The 25,973-nt window shown below is 48.4% G+C and overlaps 1 protein-coding gene across 2 annotated transcripts in view; it reads right to left on the bottom strand.

Annotated features, from left to right (window-relative positions):
- Positions 1 to 25,973, bottom strand: part of ARHGEF17 (Rho guanine nucleotide exchange factor 17) — a 214,657-nt gene that overhangs the window by 34,738 nt on the left and 153,946 nt on the right. For both annotated transcript variants that reach the window (XM_075337614.1, XM_075337616.1), the window contains exons 3-6: positions 9,031 to 9,213; positions 6,534 to 6,650; positions 4,054 to 4,146; positions 2,111 to 2,287 (exon numbers count right to left, since the gene is read on the bottom strand). In XM_075337614.1, the coding sequence (XP_075193729.1) occupies positions 2,111 to 2,287; positions 4,054 to 4,146; positions 6,534 to 6,650; positions 9,031 to 9,213 (570 nt within the window). The remainder of the gene's footprint in view (positions 1 to 2,110; positions 2,288 to 4,053; positions 4,147 to 6,533; positions 6,651 to 9,030; positions 9,214 to 25,973) is intronic.

The following is a 25,973-nucleotide window of genomic DNA, read 5'->3' as shown; positions in this document are numbered from 1 at the left end:
ACAGAAGAAGAACAAGCGGTGTACAAGGGGAGTGCACAGAAGAAGGGCGAGCGGTGGACAGAAGGGGTGCACAGAAGAAGGATGAGCAGTGGATAGAGGGGGTGCATAGAACAAATGTAGAGTGATAGGAGAGCAGAAGGCTGAAGGCACAAAGAAAGGTGAGTTAAGGACAGAGGGCGCACAGAAGGGTGAGCGGTGGGCACAGCACAGAATGTAGGAGGACAGCGGAGGGCACAGCACAGCATGTAGGAGGACAGCGGAGGGCACAGCACAGAATGTATGAGGACAGCGGAGGGCACAGCACAGAATGTAGGAGGACAGCGGTGGGCATAGCACAGAATGTAGGAGGACAGCGGAGGGCACAGCACAGCATGTAGGAGGACAGCGGAGAGCACAGCACAGAATGTAGGAGGACAGCGGTGGGCACAGCACAGAACGTAGGAGGACAGTGGTGGGCACAGCACAGAACGTAGGAGGACAGCGGAGGGCACAGCACAAAATGTAGGAGGACAGCGGAGGGCACAGCACAGAATGTAGGAGGACAGCGGAGGGCACAGCACAGAATGTAGGAGGACAGCGGAGGGCACAGCACAGAATGTAGGAGGACAGCGGAGGGCACAGCACAGAATGTAGGAGGACAGCGGAGGGCACAGCACAGAATGTAGGAGGACAGCGGAGGGCACAGCACAGAATGTAGGAGGACAGCGGAGGGCACAGCACAGAATGTAGGAGGACAGCGGAGGGCACAGCACAGAATGTAGGAGGACAGCGGAGGGCACAGCACAGAATGTAGGAGGACAGCGGAGGGCACAGCACAGAATGTAGGAGGACAGCGGAGGGCACAGCACAGCATGTAGGAGGACAGCGGTGGGCACAGCACAGAATGTAGGAGGACAGCGGTGGGCACAGCACAGAATGTAGGAGGACAGCGGTGGGCACAGAATGTAGGACAGCGGTGGGCACAGCACAGCATGTAGGTGGACAGCGGTGGGCACAGCACAGAAGAAGGATGAGCGGTGGGCACAGCCAGCATGTAGGAGGACAGCGGAGGGCACAGCACAGCATGTAGGAGAACAGTGGAGGGCACAGCACAGAATGTAGGAGGACAGTGGAGGGCACAGCACAGCATGTAGGAGGGCAGCGGTGGGCACAGCACAGCATGTAGGAGGACAGCGGTGGGCACAGCACAGCATGTAGGAGGACAGCGGAGGGCACAGCACAGCATGTAGGAGGACAGCGGAGGGCACAGCACAGAATGTAGGAGGACAGCGGAGGGCACAGCACAGAATGTAGGAGGACAGTGGAGGACACAGCATGTAGGAGGGCAGCGGTGGGCACAGCACAGCATGTAGGAGGACAGTGGATGGCACAGCACAGAATGTAGGAGGACAGCGGTGGGCACAGCACAGAATGTAGGAGGACAACGGTGGGCACAGCACAGCATGTAGGAGGACAGCGGTGGGCACAGCACAGCATGTAGGAGGACAGTGGAGGGCACAGCACAGCATGTAGGAGGACAGTGGAGGGCACAGCACAGCATGTAGGAGGGCAGCGGTGGGCACAGCACAGCATGTAGGAGGACAGTGGTGGGCACAGCACAGAATGTAGGAGGACAGCGGTGAGCACAGCACAGAATGTAGGAGGACAGCGGAGGGCACAGCACAGAATGTAGGAGGACAGTGGAGGGCACAGCACAGAATGTAGGAGGACAGCGGTGAGCACAGCACAGAATGTAGGAGGACAGCGGTGGGCACAGCACAGAATGTAGGAGGACAGCGGTGAGCACAGCACAGAATGTAGGACAGCGGTGGGCACAGCACAGAATGTAGGAGGACAGCGGTGGGCACAGCACAGAATGTAGGAGGACAGCGGTGAGCACAGCACAGAATGTAGGAGGACAGCGGTGGGCACAGCACAGAATGTAGGAGGACAGCGGAGGGCACAGCACAGAATGTAGGAGGACAGCGGTGAGCACAGCACAGAATGTAGGAGGACAGCGGAGGGCACAGCATGTAGGAGGACAGCGGAGGGCACAGCACAGAATGTAGGAGGACAGCGGAGGGCACAGCATGTAGGAGGACAGCGGTGGCGTGTGGCAGCGGTCACATACGTCCTCCATGCCCTCGATGTGAGACTCTATTTCTTGCAGGATGCGGGTGTCTCTCTCGGCCTCCTCCGCACTCCTCATTCCCTTGTTGATCCTCTCGGCCAGCTGCTTGATGTTTCTCTGGGCGTCCAGCAGGCACAGGTGGTCCGGGTGGTCCTCCGGCGTGTGCTTCAGCAGATCCTGCAAGAAGAGCAGAAACAGGAGTCGGTGGGAGCCCACACACCCTTCTGTTCACCACCCACACAGCCGGCACCATCCTGCACACAGCGGATCCCGGCCAGGAGCCGCCGCTGCCAGAAATCTCGCCCCCAGTAACAAGGAACATCCAAACCGGCTCCATCTGTATCATGTGCACAGCAGGTGTATACAGGAGCGCACAGCGTGTATATATATGTGCAGTATACAAGTACACACATACATAGCAGCATATCACATATCTGCTCCATACATGTCCTTATACAGGAACATTCCAGTCTGAACGTGCCGCACTTCCAGATCTGGCCACCAGGTGGCGCAGCTAATCTTTCCTCATTGTCATTGCTGTGTATTGTTCTCTGGAAGGTCACCGCTTTCCTCGCTGCCCGCAGTGAAATGATCGCAGACAGGGGCATTATTTCTGCTGCATAAAATGTCAACTGACGCCAACTGTTAATCAGAATTGAAAAGATAAGGGACGTCAGATCTTACCCTTTAAATAAGGTGTAACCCGTGTAACATAATGGGCAGCGTATCTAATGCTCAGAGGCCGGACGTCTCCTTAAGATTCTAATTTTATGATCTGTATTCTCTAAGTATGTTCCAGTATAATATGGGATACGAAACTATGATAAAATGGAAATAATCTCTATCCGTTTTTCTATTGGCTGATCAGATCCTGGTCCCCGCCCCTGAGGAGCCACATCATGAAAAAGCTAAACGGGAAGGAAAGAATACAAACACCAATCTATTCTATCCAGCGTGGTGTCTAGAGCTCTCGTGTCAGGACCTACCGGGGGCGATATTACGCAAAAATCAGTGGAACAATAAAAAAGGGTAAGTCTGAAAAATGTGACAATTGCTTTATGTAAAGGCACCAGATCGCACAAGACTGACTTTAGCGTCAAGAAGCTGCTCGGAGCACGTAAAGCCGGTGGTGCCACTCCTGACATTGTGGTGCGATAATCAGGAAACATGTTCCCCGTTCACGGAAAGAAACGATTTGTAAACAACTTGAGTTAATTGACTTCTCTGCACAAAATGTAACGGAGCTGAAGTGTTGTGTGTCGCTGCGCGAGTCTCTCCGGGGGGATTCCGGAACATTTTGTCAGTGAGAAGCTGCCCGAGGGACTTCACAGCAATACAAAAAAAAAAAAAAAAAAAGGGGAAGGGGGGGGGGGGGGGAGGTATCATCTCCCCTTACATGAAGTATGGCCCCTTTAAGAAAACCGCTTTTCTGCGCTGCCTGCATTATCCGAGCCCCTGGTATACAGACAAGTCTTTGGTAGGAGAGGATGCAGATTACATGGATGTCGATGGTGATCTGGATCCGCACGGTCTCCACTGCACCGGAGAACACAAGCCACCTCTCGGCAGTGCAGCCTCAGGCTTTGGGCCTTCATGTTGAGGAGCTCAGATCTTGGCTTAGGAATCAGATCTTTCAGAACCGTTTTAATATTTTAAATTTTACACAAAATGGATTTTTTTCCCTTCGCCATCTTCTGCTAGGAATCCTTTTTAGGGGCAGTGCCCCTAGATCTGAGTGAGGCCCCAAGCACCTCGTGGTGTAGCCCGGGGAACGTTCTCCTACAGATCAGCCCAGGAGACGCTCTACCAGCTCACTACTGAGAAGCAGGTCAGCCCCGGGCCTCATCAGAAAAATCCATCAACAGCAACTAGATGATGGTTTCCTTATACGCGTCCCATATCTGTACCTGCTGGATGGTACATACTCGCCCCGAGCCTCTTACCTTTACGATGAGCTCGTATCGTGGGATCCTCTGGACCGGTTTAATCATGAGGTCGGACAGCGCCTGCTTCTCCTTGTTCTCCCGGGTACATTGCTGTGAAGAGAAGAGCAAAAAATTACCAAAAATTACCAGAGTATGGGATCATGGCGGCCCCTGGTAGACCCTCGCCTGGGTCCTGCCCCTCCAGAGGTCCACCATTACCTCAGGATGTTACGTGTCCCGGACTGACCCTCCTGAGGTCTACCATTACCCACAAGATACTTCGTGTCCTGGATTGACCCTGCTGAGGTCCACCATTACCCTAAGGATGTTTCATGTCCCGGACTAATCCTACTGAGGTCTACCATTACCCAGAAGAGGCTTCATGTCCCAGACTCACTCTCCAGAGGTCCACCATTACCCCAGGATGCTTCACATCTCGGACTGAACCTGTTGAGGTCATCATTACCCCCAGGATGCTTCATGTCCCGGACTGACCCTCCAGAGGTCCACCATTAATCCCAGGATGTTTCATGTCCTGGACCGATCCTGCTGAGGTCATCATTACCCCCAGGATGCTTTAGGTCCTGGACTGACCCTGCTGAGGTCCATCATTACCCCTAAGATGTTTCGTGTCCCGGACTGACCCTGCTGAGGTCCACCATTACCCCCAGGATGCTTCATGTCCCGGACTGACCCTGCTGGGTCGGAGGGGGAATGTTTGGATTAAGTGTAACTGATTTTAACGCCAATTGTAAACCTGGCACCGGCAGTGTCCTCTTCCCGCAGGACATGGTACCTGTGGCTTTCCGCACCCACTTAACGCTGAGGATCTGTACCACATTACGGCCCCTGCAGCTTCATCACATTACCCCCGCCCCCACCATCCTCCATCCAGAAGACATTGCATGGATTTGTTATGTCTTCAAAACCAAGGACACAACCGCGCGATCCGCCGGCCCGGTACAGGCGCGTTCTGCTCCGCCGGCCGTGTCTCGCATCCACGCTCTTCCTCTGCTGAATGGCGTTACAGAGACGGGAGAGTAAATTGAATCATTTGACTGCGGCGCGGAGCGATGGAGGAGACTGCGGACAATTCATTCCAGATGCAATAAAAGTAATCTGGCCAACAACACAATTAGGCCTAATAATCCCCTCCAGACGGCACGCGGATGATGATTCACAGGGAAGAAGTGTAACGATAAATAGGCGGCGCTGCGGACAATCACCGGCTGATGTCACCATGTGGGAATTCAATCACTACGCTCAGTCTGGCAACCAAAATACCAAGATGGCTACAATTATCTGCCATGGGGTGCGGTTACCAGCAAGCAGAATATTATGTGACAGACGGGCGGGTGGGAAATTGTCCCAGTGGCCAAACTTGTGGCCCATAAAGATGGTAAAGCAAAAAGCCAGGAATCCACCGGAGATAAAGGAGGTAATCTGTTGGGCGCAAAGTGCGGAGACGACGTTCACTGTTGGGCGCAAGGTGCGGAGGCGACGTTCACTCTTGGGCGCAAGGTGCGGAGGCGACGCTCACTCTTGGGCGCAAGGTGCGGAGGCGACGCTCACTCTTGGGCGCAAGGTGCGGAGGCGACGCTCACTCTTGGGCGCAAGGTGCGGAAGCGACGCTCACTCTTGGGCGCAAGGTGCCGAGGTGACGCTCACTCTTGGGCGCAAGGTGCCGAGGCGACGCTCACTCTTGGGGGCAAGGTGCCGAGGCGACGCTCACTGTTGGGCGCAAGGTGCGGAGGCGACGCTCACTGTTGGGCGCAAGGTGCGGAGGCGACGCTCACTCTTGGGGGCAAGGTGCGGAGGCGACACTCACTGTTGGGCACAAGGTGCGGAGGCAACGCTCACTGTTGGGCACAAGGTGCGGAGGCGACGCTCACTGTTGGGCGCAAGGTGCGGAGGCGACGCTCACTGTTGGGCGCAAGGTGCGGAGGCGACGCTCACTGTTGGGCGCAAGGTGCGGAGGCGACGCTCACTGTTGGGCGCAAGGTGCGGAGGCGACGCTCACTGTTGGGCGCAAGGTGCGGAGGCGACGCTCACTCTTGGGGGCAAGGTGCGGAGGCGACGCTCACTGTTGGGCACAAGGTGCGGAGGCGACGCTCACTGTTGGGCGCAAGGTGCGGAGGCGACGCTCACTGTTGGGCGCAAGGTGCGGAGGCGACGCTCACTGTTGGGCGCAAGGTGCGGAGGCGACGCTCACTGTTGGGCGCAAGGTGCGGAGGCGACGCTCACTGTTGGGCGCAAGGTGCGGAGGCGACGCTCACTGTTGGGCGCAAGGTGCAGAGGCGACGCTCACTGTTGGGCGCAAGGTGCGGAGGCGACGCTCACTGTTGGGCGCAAGGTATGTATTGGGTCAGGATACAAGGTGTGGCGGTGATGCTCTGTAGTGAGTACGGGTAAAGGTCTGTAGATTAAACTTCGTATTGGGTATATGCACAATACGTCCCAATCGTGGCTGCGTTCACCGGTACAGAACATGGACCTACCTCCAGGAACTTGATGAAGGCTGGACGGGCCTCCTTCGCTATCCTGACCGCATCTTTGGCGTTGAGGAAGTTATCGATGTAGGCTGAGTAGATGCTGACCAGGATTTCCTTGGAAAACTGCAAGAATAAACAAAAGTATAAGTCCCACGGCAGCCACGTGAGAAAAAAAAAATGGTTTCTCCAATGATGGGGTCAGTATGGATCACAATGAAGAAGCCGAGGTGCCCTAGTGGGAGATTCCCTACGTCTTTTTCTGGCCACGTCTCGAGGTCATCTTGGAGGATATCGCCCCCTTATACATAGATTTTGCCCCCTTATACATAGATGTTGCCCCACTATCTGGGTCTTCGGGCTAATTTAGGAATAATTCTGCCCGGTTTTGTGGACAGATCCCAGGAATAACGTTACATTTATTCTCCGCACATCAGTGTATCTGGACTCAATTACTGAGAACTGCAAAAGCGAAGGACGGAAAATAAAAAACGACTATTACATCCGACACGCAGAGCGACCGTCACCCAGTGTGAGCAGGGACAGCCGGGATTACGCTGGGGCGAGCAGGGACAGCCGGGATTACGCTGGGGCGAGCAGGGACAGCCGGGATTACGCTGGGGCGAGCAGGGACAGCCGGGATTACGCTGGGGCGAGCAGGGACAGCCGGGATTACGCTGGGGCGAGCAGGGACAGCCGGGATTACGCTGGGGCGAGCAGGGACAGCCGGGATTTCGCTGGGGCGAACAGGGACAGCCGGGATTACGCTGGGGCGAGCAGGGACAGCCGGGATTACACTGGGGCGAGCAGGGACAGCCGGCATTATGCTGGGGCGAGCAGGGACAGCCGGCATTACGCTGGGGCGAGCAGGGATAGCCGGCATTACGCTGGGGCGAGCAGGGACAGCCGGCATTACGCTGGGGCGAGCAGGGACAGCCGGCATTACACTGGGGTGAGCAGGGACAGCCGGCATTACGCTGGGGCGAGCAGGGACAGCCGGCATTACGCTGGGGCGAGCAGGGACAGCCGGCATTACGCTGGGGTGAGCAGGGACAGCCGGGATTACGCTGGGGCGAGCAGGGACAGCCGGGATTACGCTGGGGCGAGCAGGGACAGCCGGGATTACGCTGGGGCGAGCAGGGACAGCCGGGATTACGCTGGGGCGAGCAGGGACAGCCGGGATTACGCTGGGGCGAGCAGGGACAGCCGGGATTACACTGGGGCGAGCAGGGACAGCCGGCATTACGCTGGGGCGAGCAGGGACAGCCGGCATTACGCTGGGGCGAGCAGGGATAGCCGGCATTACGCTGGGGCGAGCAGGGATAGCCGGCATTACACTGGGGCGAGCAGGGACACCCGGCATTACGCTGGGGCGAGCAAGGACAGCCGGCATTACACTGGGGTGAGCAGGGACAGCCGGCATTACACTGGGGTGAGCAGGGACACCCGGCATTACGCTGGGGCGAGCAGGGACAGCCGGCATTACGCTGGGGCGAGCAGGGACAGCCGGCATTACGCTGGGGCGAGCAGGGACAGCCGGCATTACGCTGGGGCGAGCAGGGACAGCCGGCATTACGCTGGGGCGAGCAGGGACACCCGGTAGTACGCTGGGGCGAGCAGGGACAGCCGGCATTACGCTGGGGCGAGCAGGGACACCCGGTAGTACGCTGGGGCGAGCAGGGACAGCCGGCATTACGCTGTTGCGAGCAGGGACACCCGGTAGTACGCTGGGGCGAGCAGGGACACCCGGTATTACGCTGGGGAGAGCAGGGACAGCCGGTATTACGCTGGGGAGAGCAGGGACAGCCGGTATTACGCTGGGGAGAGCAGGGACAGCCGGTAGTACGCTGGGGAGAGCAGGGACAGCCGGTAGTACGCTGGAGCGAGCAGGGACACCCGGTATTACGCTGGGACACCCGTTAGTACGCTGGTGGCTGCCGATATCCCTTTATTTTATATTCCGGGGACTCGTTCTCTTTTGATCTTGCAGGATACGACATCAAAGCATTAATTAGGATCAGATAATGAAGGAGACGCCGGGGGACGCGGCACGTCTCGATCTGTGAAGCCGAGTCCTCTACACAGACAAGATTTTCCATTTGCTTATTACGTCCTCTGGGAAAAAAGAAGAGAAGCCGTGAAATGACAAATGGAAAGGAGGGGGTCAAGTGACAACTGCAATGCACGTCACGTCTAACGTTGAGGGTTGTCAGGTCCTAATTAATGGAAACCTGAAGAAGAGGAGTTTTCATTGTGGTCCGAATGTGCATGTTCTGTAGAAAAGAAGTTCCAGGGAGGACATTGAAGTCTCAGCTTAGTCCGGATGCAAAAATTTGGGTCAATATCAGTACCACAACTCTGGGGTCCCCGTGGTCTCCTGCGCGGCTTCTTAGTCTTTGTGGCCTAGATATCACACTTCTACATGATGTAGGAAAACCTCGGTGGATTTGTGGTGATTGTCTTAAACATGGTGGGTATGGACATCGAGGATGCCTCCGCTACTCACCGACTGGCCCAGGATGTCCCCCACGGTCTGGATGTCCGGCCAGTTCTGCATACAGTAGGTGACCTGCTCCAGGAACTGCTCGTGGTGCTCCAGCAGCTCCGGGATGTGGTCAAAGATCTCGTCCACCAGAGACGGGTCACACAATAAGGAATTCTCCGGCTGCTTCAGGGGTTTCATGTAACCCTGTAGGAAAAAAACCCATTCAGTTATCACCAGTGTGTCACTGTCATCACATATCCGAAGTTACAACAGCGCCACCCCCTCTCCTAAGGTTGTGTCTGGTATTGCAACCGATTCCCTTCAATGCCCTTCGGCTGCAATATCCGGACTCAGCTGGAGTTAGATGAGCTAAATTCATTAGTGTACGATGAGTGGGATTTGGATTGACTCTTGATTGGCCAGGTATAAAAGATTTCCATGTCCGGGGGTTTATGGTGACCATGCATGTTCACATTTACATAACTCAATGGCTGGGTGGTTGTTCAGATTGCCTATCAGGGAATTTTCTTTTCAGGTGGGAGATGAACAATGTTTACAATCCCCATATAGTGACTTAGAAAAGATGAAATTCAAGTGCTACCTAAAATCCAAGGTTATTCAAGATTTTGGAGGGTGGGGAGAGGCTCCTGCTGCAGCCAGTTGTCCTACCAGCAGACACAGGACAGAGAGCACCATAAGGAGGGGGCATGGCTGAGCTTCTGGGAAATATACAGATTATTTCTTTATTATAGGAAAGGAGGTGATTAACAAAGGAAGTGCGGAAATATTTTTGTGGAATTTCTATTTTTAGCATTTTTCGTGTTCTCATTCATATAAAAGGTTATTTTCGTCATGTGTTGGTTAGTAACGTATTTGTCGGGTTCATAACTCCACAAAAATGTGAAAAATGTGAATGCCCAATGACTCCAGGACCAAACTGATCATTTACAACATAAAAAAAGTACAAAAAGCACAAAAAGCAGGCACATATTGGAGCGTGCCAAGTGAAAAATCACACCACAAAAGGAAACAATGTATAACTCAAGGAATTTATGAGGACAGACCTCAAAAACGGAGCACACGCGATGGTGGAGCTGGCAGGAACGCAACCAAATTGTTACTACATTACATGTTCATTTATTCGGCCTGTCAGCGCAACCGTACTGATGAGAACAGTAAATTTCCGATGCCGATGAGCCGGACCACTACCATGGGCACTACCATGCTCAGGTGCTCAGTACTGGTAACTAGTGATGAGCGGGCACTACCATGCTCGGGTGCTCAGTACTGGTAACTAGTGATGAGCGGGCACTACCATGCTCGGGTGCTCAGTACTGGTAACTAGTGATGAGCGGGCACTACCATGCTCGGGTGCTCAGTACTGGTAACTAGTGATGAGCGGGCACTACCATGCTCGGGTGCTCTGTACTGGTAACTAGTGATGAGCGGGCACTACCATGCTCGGGTGCTCAGTACTGGTAACTAGTGATGAGCGGGCACTACCATGCTTGGGTGCTCAGAAGTGGTAACTAGTGATGAGTGGGCATTACCATGCTCAGGTGCTCTGTACTGGTAACTAGTGATGAACGGGCACTACCATGCTCGGGTGCTCAGTACTTGTAACTAGTGATGAGCGGGCACTACCATGCTCAGGTGCTCAGTACTCGTAACTAGTGATGAGCGGGCACTACCATGCTTGGGTGCTCAGTACTGGTAACTAGTGATGAGCGGGCACTACCATGCTTGGGTGCTCTGTACTGGTAACTAGTGATGAGCGGGCACTACCATGCTCGAATGCTCTGTACTGGTAACTAGTGATGAGCGGGCACTACCATGCTCGAATGCTCTGTACTGGTAACTAGTGATGAGCGGGCACTACCATGCTCGAATGCTCTGTACTGGTAACTAGTGATGAGCGAGCACTACCATGCACAGGTGCTCAGTACTGGTAACTAGTGATGAGCGGACACTACCATGCTCGGGTGCTCAGTACTGGTAACTAGTGATGAGTGGGCACTACCATGCTCAGGTGCTCAGTACTGGTAACTAGTGATGAGCAGACAGTACCATGCTCGGGTGCTCAGTATTGGTAACTAGTGATGAGTGGGCACTACCATGCTCGGGTGCTCAGTACTGGTAACTAGTGATGAGTGGGCACTACCATGCTCAGGTGCTCAGTACTGGTAACTAGTGATGAGCAGACAGTACCATGCTCGGGTGCTCAGTATTGGTAACTAGTGATGAGTGGGCACTACCATGCTCGGGTGCTCAGTATTGGTAACTAGTGATGAGCGGGCACTACCATGCTTGGGTGCTCAGTACTGGTAACTAGTGATGAGCGGGCACTACCATGCTTGGGTGCTCTGTACTGGTAACTAGTGATGAGCGGGCACTACCATGCTCGAATGCTCTGTACTGGTAACTAGTGATGAGCGGGCACTACCATGCTCGAATGCTCTGTACTGGTAACTAGTGATGAGCGGGCACTACCATGCTCGAATGCTCTGTACTGGTAACTAGTGATGAGCGGGCACTACCATGCTCAGGTGCTCAGTACTGGTAACTAGTGATGAGCGGGCACTACCATGCTCAGGTGCTCTGTACTGGTAACTAGTGATGAGCGGGCACTACCATGCTCGGGTGCTCAGTACTGGTAACTAGTGATGAGCGGGCACTACCATGCTCGGGTGCTCAGTACTGGTAACTAGTGATGAGCGGGCACTACCATGCTCGGGGGCTCTGTACTGGTAACTAGTGATGAGCGGGTACTACCATGCTCAGGTGCTCAGTACTGGTAACTAGTGATGAGCGGGCACTACCATGCTCGGGTGCTCAGTACTGGTAACTAGTGATGAGCGGGCACTACCATGCTCGGGTGCTCAGTACTGGTAACTAGTGATGAGCGGACAGTACCATGCTCGGGTGCTCAGTACTGGTAACTAGTGATGAGCGGGCACTACCATGCTCGGGTGCTCAGTACTGGTAACTAGTGATGAGCGGGCACAACCATGCTCGGGTGCTCAGTACTGGTAACTAGTGATGAGCGGGCACTACCATGCTCGGGTGCTCAGTACTGGTAACTAGTGATGAGCGGGCACTACCATGCTCGGGTGCTCAGTACTGGTAACTAGTGATGAGCGGGCACTACCATGCTCAGGTGCTCAGTACTGGTAACTAGTGATGAGCGGGCACTACCATGCTCAGGTGCTCAGTACTGGTAACTAGTGATGAGCGGGCACTACCATGCTCGGGTGGTCAGTACTGGTAACTAGTGATGAGCGGGCACTACCATGCTCGGGTGCTCAGTACTGGTAACTAGTGATGAGCGGGCACTACCATGCTCGGGTGCTCAGTACTGGTAACTAGTGATGAGTGGGCACTACCATGCTCGGGTGCTCAGTACTGGTAACTAGTGATGAGCGGGCACTACCATGCTCAGGTGCTCAGTACTGGTAACTAGTGATGAGCGGGCACTACCATGCACAGGTGCTCAGTACTGGTAACTAGTGATGAGCGGGCACTACCATGCTCAGGTGCTCTGTACTGGTAACTAGTGATGAGCGGGCACTACCATGCTCAGGTGCTCAGTACTGGTAACTAGTGATGAGCGGGCACTACCATGCACAGGTGCTCAGTACTGGTAACTAGTGATGAGCGGACACTACCATGCTCGGGTGCTCAGTACTGGTAACTAGTGATGAGCGGACAGTACCATGCTCGGGTGCTCAGTACTGGTAACTAGTGATGAGCGGGCACTACCATGCTCAGGTGCTCAGTACTGGTAACTAGTGATGAGCGGGCACTACCATGCACAGGTGCTCAGTATTGGTAACTAGTGATGAGTGGGCACTACCATGCTCGGGTGCTCAGTATTGGTAACTAGTGATGAGCGGACAGTACCATGCTCGGGTGCTCAGTACTCGTAACTAGTGATGAGCGGGCACTACCATGCTCAGGTGCTCAGTACTCGTAACTAGTGATGAGCGGGCACTACCATGCTCAGGTGCTCAGTACTCGTAACTAGTGATGAGCGGGCACTACCATGCTCAGGTGCTCAGTACTCGTAACTAGTGATGAGTGAGCACTACCATGCTCGGGTGCTCAGTACTGGTAACTAGTGATGAGCAGGCACTACCATGCTCGGGTGCTCTGTACTGGTAACTAGTGATGAGCGGGCACTACCATGCTCAGGTGCTCTGTACTGGTAACTAGTGATGAGCGGGCACTACCATGCTCGGGTGCTCAGTACTGGTAACTAGTGATGAGCGGGCACTACCATGCTCGGGTGCTCAGTACTGGTAACTAGTGATGAGTGGGCACTACCATGCTCGGGTGCTCAGTACTGGTAACTAGTGATGAGCGGGCACTACCATGCTCAGGTGCTCAGTACTGGTAACTAGTGATGAGCGGGCACTACCATGCACAGGTGCTCAGTACTGGTAACTAGTGATGAGCGGGCACTACCATGCTCGGGTGCTCAGTACTGGTAACTATTGATGAGCGGGCACTACCATGCTCGATTGCTCAGTACTGGTAACTAGTGATGAGCGGGCACTACCATGCTCAGGTGCTCAGTACTGGTAACTAGTGATGAGCGGGCACTACCATGCACAGGTGCTCAGTACTGGTAACTAGTGATGAGCGGACACTACCATGCTCGGGTGCTCAGTACTGGTAACTAGTGATGAGTGGGCACTACCATGCTCAGGTGCTCAGTACTGGTAACTAGTGATGAGCGGACAGTACCATGCTCGGGTGCTCAGTATTGGTAACTAGTGATGAGTGGGCACTACCATGCTCGGGTGCTCAGTATTGGTAACTAGTGATGAGCGGACAGTACCATGCTCGGTTGCTCAGTACTCGTAACTAGTGATGAGCGGGCACTACCATGCTCGGGTGCTCAGTACTGGTAACTAGTGATGAGCGGGCACTACCATGCTCGGGTGCTCAGTACTGGTAACTAGTGATGAGCGGGCACTACCATGCTCGGGTGCTCAGTACTGGTAACTAGTGATGAGCGGGCACTACCATGCTCGGGTGCTCAGTACTGGTAACTAGTGATGAGCGGGCACTACCATGCTCGGGTGCTCAGTACTGGTAACTAGTGATGAGCGGGCACTACCATGCTCGGGGGCTCTGTACTGGTAACTAGTGATGAGCGGGTACTACCATGCTCAGGTGCTCAGTACTGGTAACTAGTGATGAGCGGGCACTACCATGCTCGGGTGCTCAGTACTGGTAACTAGTGATGAGCGGACAGTACCATGCTCGGGTGCTCAGTACTGGTAACTAGTGATGAGCGGACAGTACCATGCTCGGGTGCTCAGTACTGGTAACTAGTGATGAGCGGACACTACCATGCTCGGGTGCTCAGTACTGGTAACTAGTGATGAGCGGGCACTACCATGCTCGGGTGCTCAGTACTGGTAACTAGTGATGAGCGGGCACTACCATGCTCGGGGGCTCTGTACTGGTAACTAGTGATGAGCGGGTACTACCATGCTCAGGTGCTCAGTACTGGTAACTAGTGATGAGCGGGCACTACCATGCTCGGGTGCTCAGTACTGGTAACTAGTGATGAGCGGGCACTACCATGCTCGGGTGCTCAGTACTGGTAACTAGTGATGAGCGGACAGTACCATGCTCGGGTGCTCAGTACTGGTAACTAGTGATGAGCGGACAGTACCATGCTCGGGTGCTCAGTACTGGTAACTAGTGATGAGCGGACACTACCATGCTCGGGTGCTCAGTACTGGTAACTAGTGATGAGCGGGCACTACCATGCTCGGATGCTCAGTACTGGTAACTAGTGATGAGCGGTAGTATGGTAGATCTCACTCATCAATAATTGCACCGTTGTGGGTTGCATATGTTTACAAACGTTTCTTTTATTAATTTTTGAAAGGGAGGAATAACTCTGCATAATATATAGGAATAGATCCCTCTGTGTGTAATGACTCTATATAATATATAGGAATAGATCCCTCTGTGTGTAATGACTCTATATAATATATAGGAATAGATCCCTCTGTGTGTAATGACTCTATATAATATATAGGAATAGATCCCTCTGTGTGTAATGACTCTATATAATATATAGGAATAGATCCCTCTGTGTGTAATGACTCTATATAATATATAGGAATAGATCCATCTGTGTGTAATGACTCTATATAATATATAGGAATAGATTCCTCTGTGTGTATTGACTCTATATAATATATAGGAATAGATCCCTCTGTGTGTAATGACTCTGTATAATATATAGGAATAGATCCCTCTGTGTGTAATGACTATATAATATATAGGAATAGATCCCTCTGTGTGTAATGACTCTATATAATATATAGGAATAGATCCCTCTGTGTGTAATGACTCTATATAATATATAGGAATAGATCCCTTTGTGTGTAAAGACTCTATATAATATATAGGAATAGATCTCTGTGTGTAATGACTCTATATAATATATAGGAATAGATCCCTCTGTGTGTAATGACTATATAATATATAGGAATAGATCCCTCTGTGTGTAATGACTCTATATAATATATAGGAATAGATCCCTCTGTGTGTAATGACTCTATATAATATATAGGAATAGATCCCTCTGTGTGTAATGACTCTATATAATATATAGGAATAGATTCCTCTGTGTGTATTGACTCTATATAATATATAGGAATAGATCCCTCTGTAATGACTATATAATATATAGGAATAGATCTCTCTGTGTGTAATGACTCTATATAATATATAGGAATAGATCCCTCTGTGTGTAATGACTCTATATAATATATAGGAATAGATCCTTCTGTAATGACTATATAATATATAGGAATAGATCTCTGTGTGTAATGACTCTATATAATATATAGGAATAGATCTCTCTGTGTGTAATGACTCTATATAATATATAGGAATAGATCCCTCTGTGTGTAATGACTCTATATAATATATAGGAATAGATCCCTCTGTAATGACTATATAATATATAGGAATAGATCTCAGTGTGTAATGACTCTATATAATATATAGGAATAGATCTCTCTGTGTGTAACGACTCTATATAATATATAGGAATCCCTCTGTGTGTAACGACTCTATATAATATATAGGAATCCCTCTGTGTGTAATGACTCTATATAATATCTGCGTTTTTGTACTGAAACACACACATACATAATTATATATAAGCTCATTATCAGGCTACACCTCTGCGTGGGCTTTGGATTTCTGCCTATTTTCTGCCTACACATTTGGTCATTTTTTTTCTTTTTTTTGTCGCACACGAAACCAAAAATACAAACAAGTGACATGATGATGTTAATGAATCTCCCGCCGTCAAAATTCTTATTAATTAGGAGGAAAAAGTGAAGAAAAAAAAAAAAATAAATCAATTTCTGCCCTTTGTAGGGTGTAGATGATGCTCGGCAGCGCGCCAGACCGCGGCCTCAGGAAGTCATTAGACCAGATGCTACACGGAGATTTCCTGCCCAAATGAAAACATCCATAATGTGAGGCCAGAGACAAGACCCCTCCGTGGTCACTCCATGACGGGGGACTTGTGTGCCATATCCACGCCGCATTATGAAGGAGGAGACATCAGGAGCACAATGCAATATGGCGAATGGTAAGCAGGAAAAAAAAATTCCAGGAGTGGAAAACAAAAAAACAAAAAAAAAAAGCAAAATTGAAATTAGGATTTTTTTTTTTATTCAGGAGAATTTATTTTACTATGAAACGGACCCCGCAGTGTGATTCTCTGGGTCATTTTAATTACATAGATTCCACATATGCATGCTTTTTGTTTTATCTAAATGGTGAAAAAAACACAAAAAAAACCCCAAAAAACAAAAAAAAAAAAACTCAGAAATTTAGGAAAAAAGAAAAAAAAAATCTTGCTTGTGTTGCGACTTTGAGAGCCGTAACGTTGTCAATTTTTGGGATATGGAGCTGTGTTTGTTGCGTTTTGCTCTCCAAGTTGATTTATTGATATTGTTTTGGGGTATATACAATATTTTAATTGCCTGCTATTACATTTTTTTTTCTACTGTTGCGAAAGACCGAAATTCTGGAGGTTTAATTTTTTTTCTCGTTACTCTGTTTACAGATCAGATTAATTTTATATTTGCATTTTATTGCATGAAATAAGTATTTTATCACTAACCGACCAGCAAGAATTCTGCTCTCACAGACCTGTTATTTTTCTCCTCCTCTGCACTCATTACCTGTATATAAAGACTCCTGTCCACACACTCAATCACACTCCAACCTCTCGACCATGGCCAAGACCAAAACGTTGTCTAAGGACACCAGGGACAAAACTGTAGACCTGCACCAGCTGGGATAGGCTACAGGACAATAGGCAAGCAGCTTGGTGAGAAGGCAACAACTGTTGGCAGAATTATTAGAAAATTGAAAAAACACAACATGACTGCCAATCCTACTCAGTCTGGGGCTCCATGCAAGATCTGTACTCCTAGGGTAAGGATGATGCTGAGTAAGGTCAGGAATCAGTCTAGAAATATATGGGATAACCTAGTCAATGACCTGAAGAGAGCTGGGACCACAGTGCCAAAGATTACTGTTAGTAACGCACTACACTGTCATGGATTAAAATTTTGCAGGGCATGCAAAGTCCCCCTGCTCACACCAGCACATGTCCAGGTCTGATTCAAGTTCACCAATGACCATCTGGATGATCCAAAGGAGGCATGGGAGAAGGTCATGTGGGCAGATGAATCCAAAATAGAACGTTTTGGTGTCAACTCCATTCGCCGTATTTGGAGGAAGAAGAAGGCTGAGTAAAACCCCAAGAACACCATCCAACTGTGAAGCATGGAGGTGAGCACATCATACTTTGGGTGCTTTTCTGCAAATTAGACAGGATGACTGCACCATATTGAAGGGAGGATGGATGGGGTCATGTATTGCAAGATTTTGGCCAACAACCTCCGTCCCTCAGTAAGAACATTAAAGATGGGTCGTGGCTTGGTCTTCCAGCATGACGACAATGAACCGAAACACACAACCAGGACAACTAAGGAGCGACTCTGTAAGAAGCAAGTTCATTCAAGTTCCTCGAATGTCTAGCCAGTCTCCAGACCTGAACCCAATAGAAAATCTTTGGAGTAGCCGAAACTCAATGTTACCCAGTGACAGCCCGAAACCTGAAAGATCTGGAGAAGAACTGTATGGAGAGGTGACCTGAAAGATCTGGAGAAGATCTGTACTGAGGAGTGACCTGAAAGATCTGTATGGAGGAGTGACCTGAAAGTTCTGGAGAAGATCTGTATGGAGGAGTGACCTGAAAGATCTGGAGAAGATCTGTATGGAGGAACGACCTGAGAGATCCGGAGAAGATCTGTATGGAGGAACGACCTGAGAGATCTGGAGAAGATCTGTATGGAGGAACGACCTGAAAGATCCGGAGAAGATCTGTATGGAGGAGTGACCTGAAAGATCTGGAGAAGATCTGTAAGGAGGAGGGACCTGAAAGATCTGGAGAAGACCTGTATGGAGGAGTGACCTGAGAGATCTGGAGAAGACCTGTATGGAGGAGTGACCTGAGAGATCTGGAGAAGATCTGTATGGAGGAGTGACCTGAAAGATCTGGAGAAGATCTGTATGGAGAAGCGACCTGAAAGATCTGGAGAAGATCTGTATGGAGGAGTGACCTGAAAGATCTGGAGAAGACCTGTATGGAGGAGTGACCTGAAAGATCTGGAGAAGACCTGTATGGAGGAGTGACCTGACAGATCTGGAGAAGATCTGTATGGAGGAGTGACCTGAAAGATCTGGAGAAGATCTGTATGGAGAAGCGACCTGAAAGATCTGGAGAAGATCTGTATAGAGGAGTGATCTGAGAGATCTGGAGAAGATCTGTATGGAGGAGTGACCTGAAAGATCTGGAGAAGATCTGTATGGAGGAGTGACCTGAAAGATCTGGAGAAGATCTGTATGGAGGAGTGACCTGAAAGATCTGGAGAAGATCTGTATGGAGAAGCGACCTGAAAGATCTGGAGAAGATCTGTATGGAGGAGTGATCTGAAAGATCTGGAGAAGATCTGTATGGAGGAGTGACCTGAAAGATCTGGAGAAGATCTGTATGGAGAAGCGACCTGAAAGATCTGGAGAAGATCTGTATGGAGGAGCCGCCAAAATCCGACCTCTGTAACTGCAAACAAAGGTTTCTATCAAATAAAGTTGTGTTTTTCTATTGTATCAAATACTTATTTTATGCAATAAAATGCAAATTCATTATTTTTAAATCATACAATGGAATTTTCTGGATTTTTTTTTTATTCTGTCACAGGTGAAGTTACCTACGATAAAAATTACAGCCCTCTCCATTCTTGGTGGGAAAACTGCAAAATTACAGAGGATCAAATACTTATTTTCCCCACTTATTTGACCAAATATCTAAAAATTTGAAGAAAATAAATCCACAGCAAATGCTTTTGTGCGCTGTATTATATGTGCTACATTCAGGTCACGGCACAATTTCAGGATGTTCTGATTTTCTGAGTCACACATAGACTTTACCGGGATCAGCAGACAAGACAATCGGAGCTTTCTCCCCGGCATAGAATATCCTGCGGACGCCGTGTTCCCGGCACATCTGATGGATCAATCCTTAGATATAATAATGAGGCCACGTGCATTTTTCAGAGATAAAGGTGTGAAAATTATACTGAAATGCTCAGTTACATAAAGAGACAAGAGGATGTTATATATGAGCTGCGCAACAGCAACGGATACATCACATGACGGACATCATTAGACAGAATGTGCTCCAGCCGCTTCCATCATGGTATTTTACTGGGACATGTAGTACTATAATACTGCCCCTATGAACAAGAATATAACTACTGTTATACTGCCCCAATGTACAAGAATATAACTACTATAATACTGCCCCTATGTACAAGAATATAACTACTATAATACTGCCCCCTATGTACAAGAATATAACTACTATTATACTGCCCCAATGTACAAGAATATAACTACTATAATACTGACCCCTATGTACAAGAATATAACTACTATAATACTGCCCCTATGTACAAGAATATAACTACTATAATACTGCCCCTATGTACAAGAATATAACTACTATAATACTGCCCCCGTATGTACAAGAATATTCACTTTCTCCATTCGTCTGTGATATTGCGGCCGGCAGCAGGAATTGTACTGGTAATTTTCCGCTACCAGAGGACAAGCTAGGAAAACACTTCTCTGGGAATCTGGAGCATCGCCGCTATCAGTGTCATGTCCAAGGTCAGCTCAGGTAGATGAAAGGCAGAACCAGAACAATATTGGAAGAGAAACATTTTATTTTATAGATATAATAAATGTAATTTTTCTTAGCTAGGTGAACATCTGACGGTACATGGTGCTATGGAAATATTAAAAAGGAGTTGACCACTTTTGGAGACATTTTTTAAAGGTGCGGAGATACCGTATTAGCTTATAAATTTAACGTTATAATTTAAAGTTTAATCTAAAAGGGGGCGTGTACTTCCTCCCCTGCATGAGGTTGACCAATTATAACCAGGCAATGTTATACAGAGGAGAAAAGATCCCGCCCTCTTCTCCTTATAAATCTTTGCAGCTGCTCTAGAGATACAGCAGAGCAGAGTTATGTAAAATTACGAACATTTCCAGATCTCATCTCACAGTGGCCCATATAGGAGGGAGGATGAAAGCCGACAGCACTGTGAGGCGAGAATTGCGGCATCTCTCTATAGCAGCTGCAGCATTATGTTTCATTATAAACACTTCTAGATCACATCTCATAGCAGTCAGTGTGGGAGAGGATGAGAGCGGACAGCACTGTGAGGCGAGAACTGCTGCATCTCTCTACAGCAGTTACAGAGTAATATTTCATTACAAACACTTCTAGATCACATCTCACAGCAGTCAGTGTGGGGGGAGGATGAGAGCTGACAGCACTGTGAGGTGAGAACTGCTGCATCTCTATTCAGTAGCTGCAGTGTTCTGTATTATTACAAACACATTAAGATCACATCTCACAGCAGTCAGTGTGGGGGGAGGATGAGAGCGGACAGCACTGTGAGGTGAGAACTGCTGCATCTCTATTCAGTAGCTGCAGTGTTCTGTATTATTACAAACACATTAAGATCACATCTCACAGCAGTCAGTGTGGGGGGAGGATGAGAGCGGACAGCACTGTGAGGTGAGAACTGCTGTATCTCTATTCAGTAGCTGCAGTGTTCTGTATTATTACAAACACATAAAGATCACATCTCACAGCAGTCAGTGTGGGGGGAGGATGAGAGGAGAAAGCATTCTGAGGAGAGATCTTTTGCATCTTTACACAGTAGCTACAGAGTTATGTATTAGTATAAACACTTCCACGTCTCTACTCATGAAGCTGTCGGCTCTCAGCCTCCCCCACAGTGACTGCTGTGTGATGCAATCTGGAAGAGTTTGCAGTAATACATAACTTAGCTTTACTGTATCTCTACACTGTAGCTGCAGAGATTAATGTAGCAAGGAGGGCGTGTTCTTCTTTCCCCTGCATGTTGCTACTTGCTTATTATTGGTTAATCTCATGCAGGGGAAGAAGTACACGCAAATCTCTGGTAACACCCCGCTGAACGTAAATCAGCCTTTGGAAACATACAATTCTAACATAAACTTTACAAGCCGTTATCTCCACAAACGATTTTATTCAGCTCTGCTGTCACTATTCCATGATGCTGCCATTTTCCTCATCAGTACGATTAACCGGGTATATGGGAATATAGGTCATAGGAAGCTGAATAAATTGATCCCTTGATATCTGCGATCTGATGTTTTATTCCATTGAAATCCACATATTTCTTAATATGTAAATGAGCTGATAAGATCTATGGGCCGGAGGTAGATCTCCCCGAGAAGCTGCATACAGTTAGGTCCAGAAATATTTGGACAGTGACACAAGTTTTGTTATTTTAGCTGTGTACAAAAACATGTTCAGAAATACAATTTTATATATAATATGGGCTGAAAGTGCACACTCCCAGCTGCAATATGAGAGTTTTCACATCCAAATCGAAGAAAGGGTTTAGGAATCATAGCTCTGTAATGCATAGCCTCCTCTTTTTAAAGGGACCAAAAGTAATTGGACAAGGGACTCTAAGGGCTGCAATTAACTCTGAAGACGTCTCCCTCGTTAACCTGTAATCAATGAAGTAGTTAAAAGGTCTGGGGTTGATTACAGGTGTGTGGTTTTGCATTTGGAAGCTACTGCTGTGACCAGACAACATGTGGTCTAAGGAACTCTCAATTGAGGTGAAGCAGAACATCCTGAGGCTGAAAAAAAAGAAAAAATCCATCAGAGAGATAGCAGACATGCTTGGAGTAGCAAAATCAACAGTCGGGTACATTCTGAGAAAAAAAGGAATTGACTGGTGAGCTTGGGAACTCAAAAAGGCCTGGGCGTCCACGGATGACAACAGTGGTGGATGATCGCCGCATACTTTCTTTGGTGAAGAAGAACCCGTTCACAACATCAACTAAAGTCCAGAACACACTCAGTGAAGTAGGTGTATCTGTCTCTAAGTCAACAGTAAAGAGAAGACTCCATGAAAGTAAATACAAAGGGTTCACATCTAGATGCAAACCATTCATCAATTCCAAAAATAGACAGGCCAGAGTTACATTTGCTGAAAAACACCTCATGAAGCCAGCTCAGTTCTGGAAAAGTATTCTATGGACAGATGAGACAAAGATCAACCTGTACCAGAATGATGGGAAGAAAAAAGTTTGGAGAAGAAAGGGAACGGCACATGATCCAAGGCACACCACATCCTCTGTAAAACATGGTGGAGGCAACGTGATGGCATGGGCATGCATGGCTTTCAATGGAACTGGGTCACTTGTGTTTATTGATGACATAACAGCAGACAAGAGTAGCCGGATGAATTCTGAAGTGTACCGGGATATACTTTCAGCCCAGATTCAGCCAAATGCCGCAAAGTTGATCGGACGGCGCTTCATAGTACAGATGGACAATGACCCCAAGCATACAGCCAAAGCTACCCAGGAGTTCATGAGTGCAAAAAAGTGGAACCTTCTGCAATGGCCAAGTCAATCACCAGATCTTAACCCAATTGAGCATGCATTTCACTTGCTCAAATCCAGACTTAAGACGGAAAGACCCACAAACAAGCAAGACCTGAAGGCTGCGGCTGTAAAGGCCTGGCAAAGCATTAAGAAGGAGGAAACCCAGCGTTTGGTGATGTCCATGGGTTCCAGACTTAAGGCAGTGATTGCCTCCAAAGGATTCGAAACAAAATATTGAAAATAAAAATATTTTGTTTGGGTTTGGTTTATTTGTCCAATTACTTTTGACCTCCTAAAATGTGGAGTGTTTGTAAAGAAATGTGACAATTCCTACAATTTCTATCAGATATTTTTGTTAAATTCTTCAAATTAAACGTTACAATCTGCACTTGAATTCTGTTGTAGAGGTTTCATTTCAAATCCAATGTGGTGGCATGCAGAGCCCAACTCGCCAAAATTGTGTCACTGGCCAAAGATTTCTGGACCTAACTGTAAATGAAAGGGGGAGTTACCAGTGTGAGACATGTAATGACTGAAAGTCCTATCACTTACAATAATCTCTGGAGGTAGATTCCTGGGGGAGATCTATGTCCGGCCAATAGATCTTAACAGCTCTGGAACAGAACATAGTATCGTAGCTATCAAGTTATTTTAGGCCCTTTTCACACAACAATTTTTTTCCATCAGTCACAATCCGTTTTGTGACTGATGCGACAGATCCAGGAATAATACGGATCCGTCGTACCACTTTTTTTCATGCCAAAGGTTATTTACTGTTGAAAACCTATATCACTCCATTCTGAGATAAAAAGAGAGAGAGAAAGAGAAAGAGAAAGATGGAGAAAGAAAGACAAAGAGAGAAAGAAAAAGAGAGAGAGACAAAGAGAGAAAGAAAAAAAAAGAGACAGAGAGAGAGAAAGACAAAGAGAGAGAGAAAGAGAAAGAGAGACAGAGAGAGAGACAAAGAGACAGAGAGAGAGAAAAAGAGACAGAGAGAGAAAGAGAGAGAAAAGACAGAGACAGAGAGAGATAGAGACAGAGAGAAAAAAAAAAGACAAAGAGAGAGAGACAGAGAAACAGAAAGATGGAGAAAGAAAGAGAGAGACAAAGAGAAAGAAAGAAAAAGAGAGAGAGACAAAGAGAGAAAGAAAAAAAGTGTGAGACAAAGAGAAAGAGAGACAGAAAGAAAGAGAGAGAGACAGAAAGAGAGGCAAAGAGACAAAGAGAGACAGAAAGAGACAAAGAGAGAGAGAGAGAGAGAAATAGAGAGAAAAGACAGACAAAGAGAGAGAGAGAAAGAGACAAAGAGAAAAACAAGGAGAGAGAGAGAGAAAGAGAGAGAAAGAGAGAGAAAGAGACAAAGAGAGAAAAAGAGAGAGAAAGAGAGAAAGAGAGAGAGACAAAGAGAGAAAAAGAGAGAGAAAGAGAGACACAGAAAAAGAGAGACAAAGAGAGAGAAAGAGAGAGAGAGAGGGAAAAAGAAAGAGAGAGACAAAGAGACAAAGAGAGAGAGAAAGAAATAGAAAGAAATAGAAAGAGAGAGAGAAAGAGAGAGAGACAGAGAGAAAGAGAAAGAGAGAGAAGAGAGAGAGAGAGAGAGAAAGAGATAGAGAGAATGAGAGACAGGACTTTTTTCTGACCAGAAATGAATTTACGCCCCATCTGAGCATTACAAAAACACGGTTACAAAAAAACGGAACAGTCGCCAGATTCCGTCGTTTGGAGAAATATGATGAATCCTGCGCCCATAGGCTTCCATTACACAGAACGATGGACGGTGACACAAAAAAACCTTACTGTGGACATCGTCTCCGTCCTACGGAAACACATTTTTTGCCGGATCCATCGTACGGCGGATGTAACAGGACGCCATCTGTCGCTAATACAAATCAATGAGAGAAAAATGAATCCAGCGCTGGATTCGTTTTTTTTGTAACATTCAACGGATTGTGACTGATGACATAAAACGGATTCAGCTTCCTATGACCTACATAACGGCTTCGGTAATTTCCTAATGAGTAATAATAAGCTCCTTTTTGGGGCAAAAATAATTTTTGCAATTGGGTTTCGTTACAAATTTCGCACTGTTGGGATATTGCACCTCCAATTGCAAAACTCCTCACTTGGAAAAGCGGCTTTTCTTTTGGGGGACGCCGATGGACAGATCTGGTCACGAGCTCCGCCACCAGCAGCCATTGTATGGGCAGAAGCGTTAGCCAGTAGGCGAGTGAAGCTGCACTGGCAAGAGAAAGCGGCGACCTCCGAGAACCAGTCAGCGAGCTCGTTCTGTAAACTGTGACCCTTATCTGTCGGTTTCTGAGCTCCTCTCAGGTTATTTATGACCACATCAAAGTTGAATCTGCCGAGAAATAGTCTGTAAAAGCCAAAACGGTGCAAAATTTATAAAAGAAGCCGAATAGCAAACATGATTTTTTAGCCTAAAATATATGCAATTAAATAAAACAAATGTCCCCAAATAGTGGTCAGCCACGTGAATGACTTACTCTCATCAGGACAACACCCTCTACCCAGAACTGGGGATAGGCTGCTATCTCGGGGCAAGCTCTGTAAGGCTGCTCATTTCCTTCAAGAGGAGGCAGGAGAGTTATTAAACTTTCTCATAGGCAAAAGTTTTGTCTCTTGACAAGACTATTAATGTGTGATAGGTGGAGGGTCTGAGACCCCCCAATAATACAGTTTTGGGTCTCCATTGCTCACGTGACTTTGTCCATTACGGTCATTCAGCCCAACATGGAGCCATCCTGGGTAGACGGGACGACCTGTTCAAGGCCACTGAGCTTACTGGCCTGCCGCAGCGTGATTGATATGATGTCAGCGCCGCAGCCAATTCCATACACCGAGGAAAAACAATGGAGATTCAT

This window comes from Anomaloglossus baeobatrachus, chromosome 2 (assembly GCF_048569485.1).
Source record: "Anomaloglossus baeobatrachus isolate aAnoBae1 chromosome 2, aAnoBae1.hap1, whole genome shotgun sequence".
In the NCBI taxonomy this organism is placed as follows: Eukaryota; Metazoa; Chordata; class Amphibia; order Anura; family Aromobatidae; genus Anomaloglossus; species Anomaloglossus baeobatrachus.
Note: the sequence above shows the minus strand (reverse complement) of the source record. Positions and strands in the feature narration are given on the sequence as shown.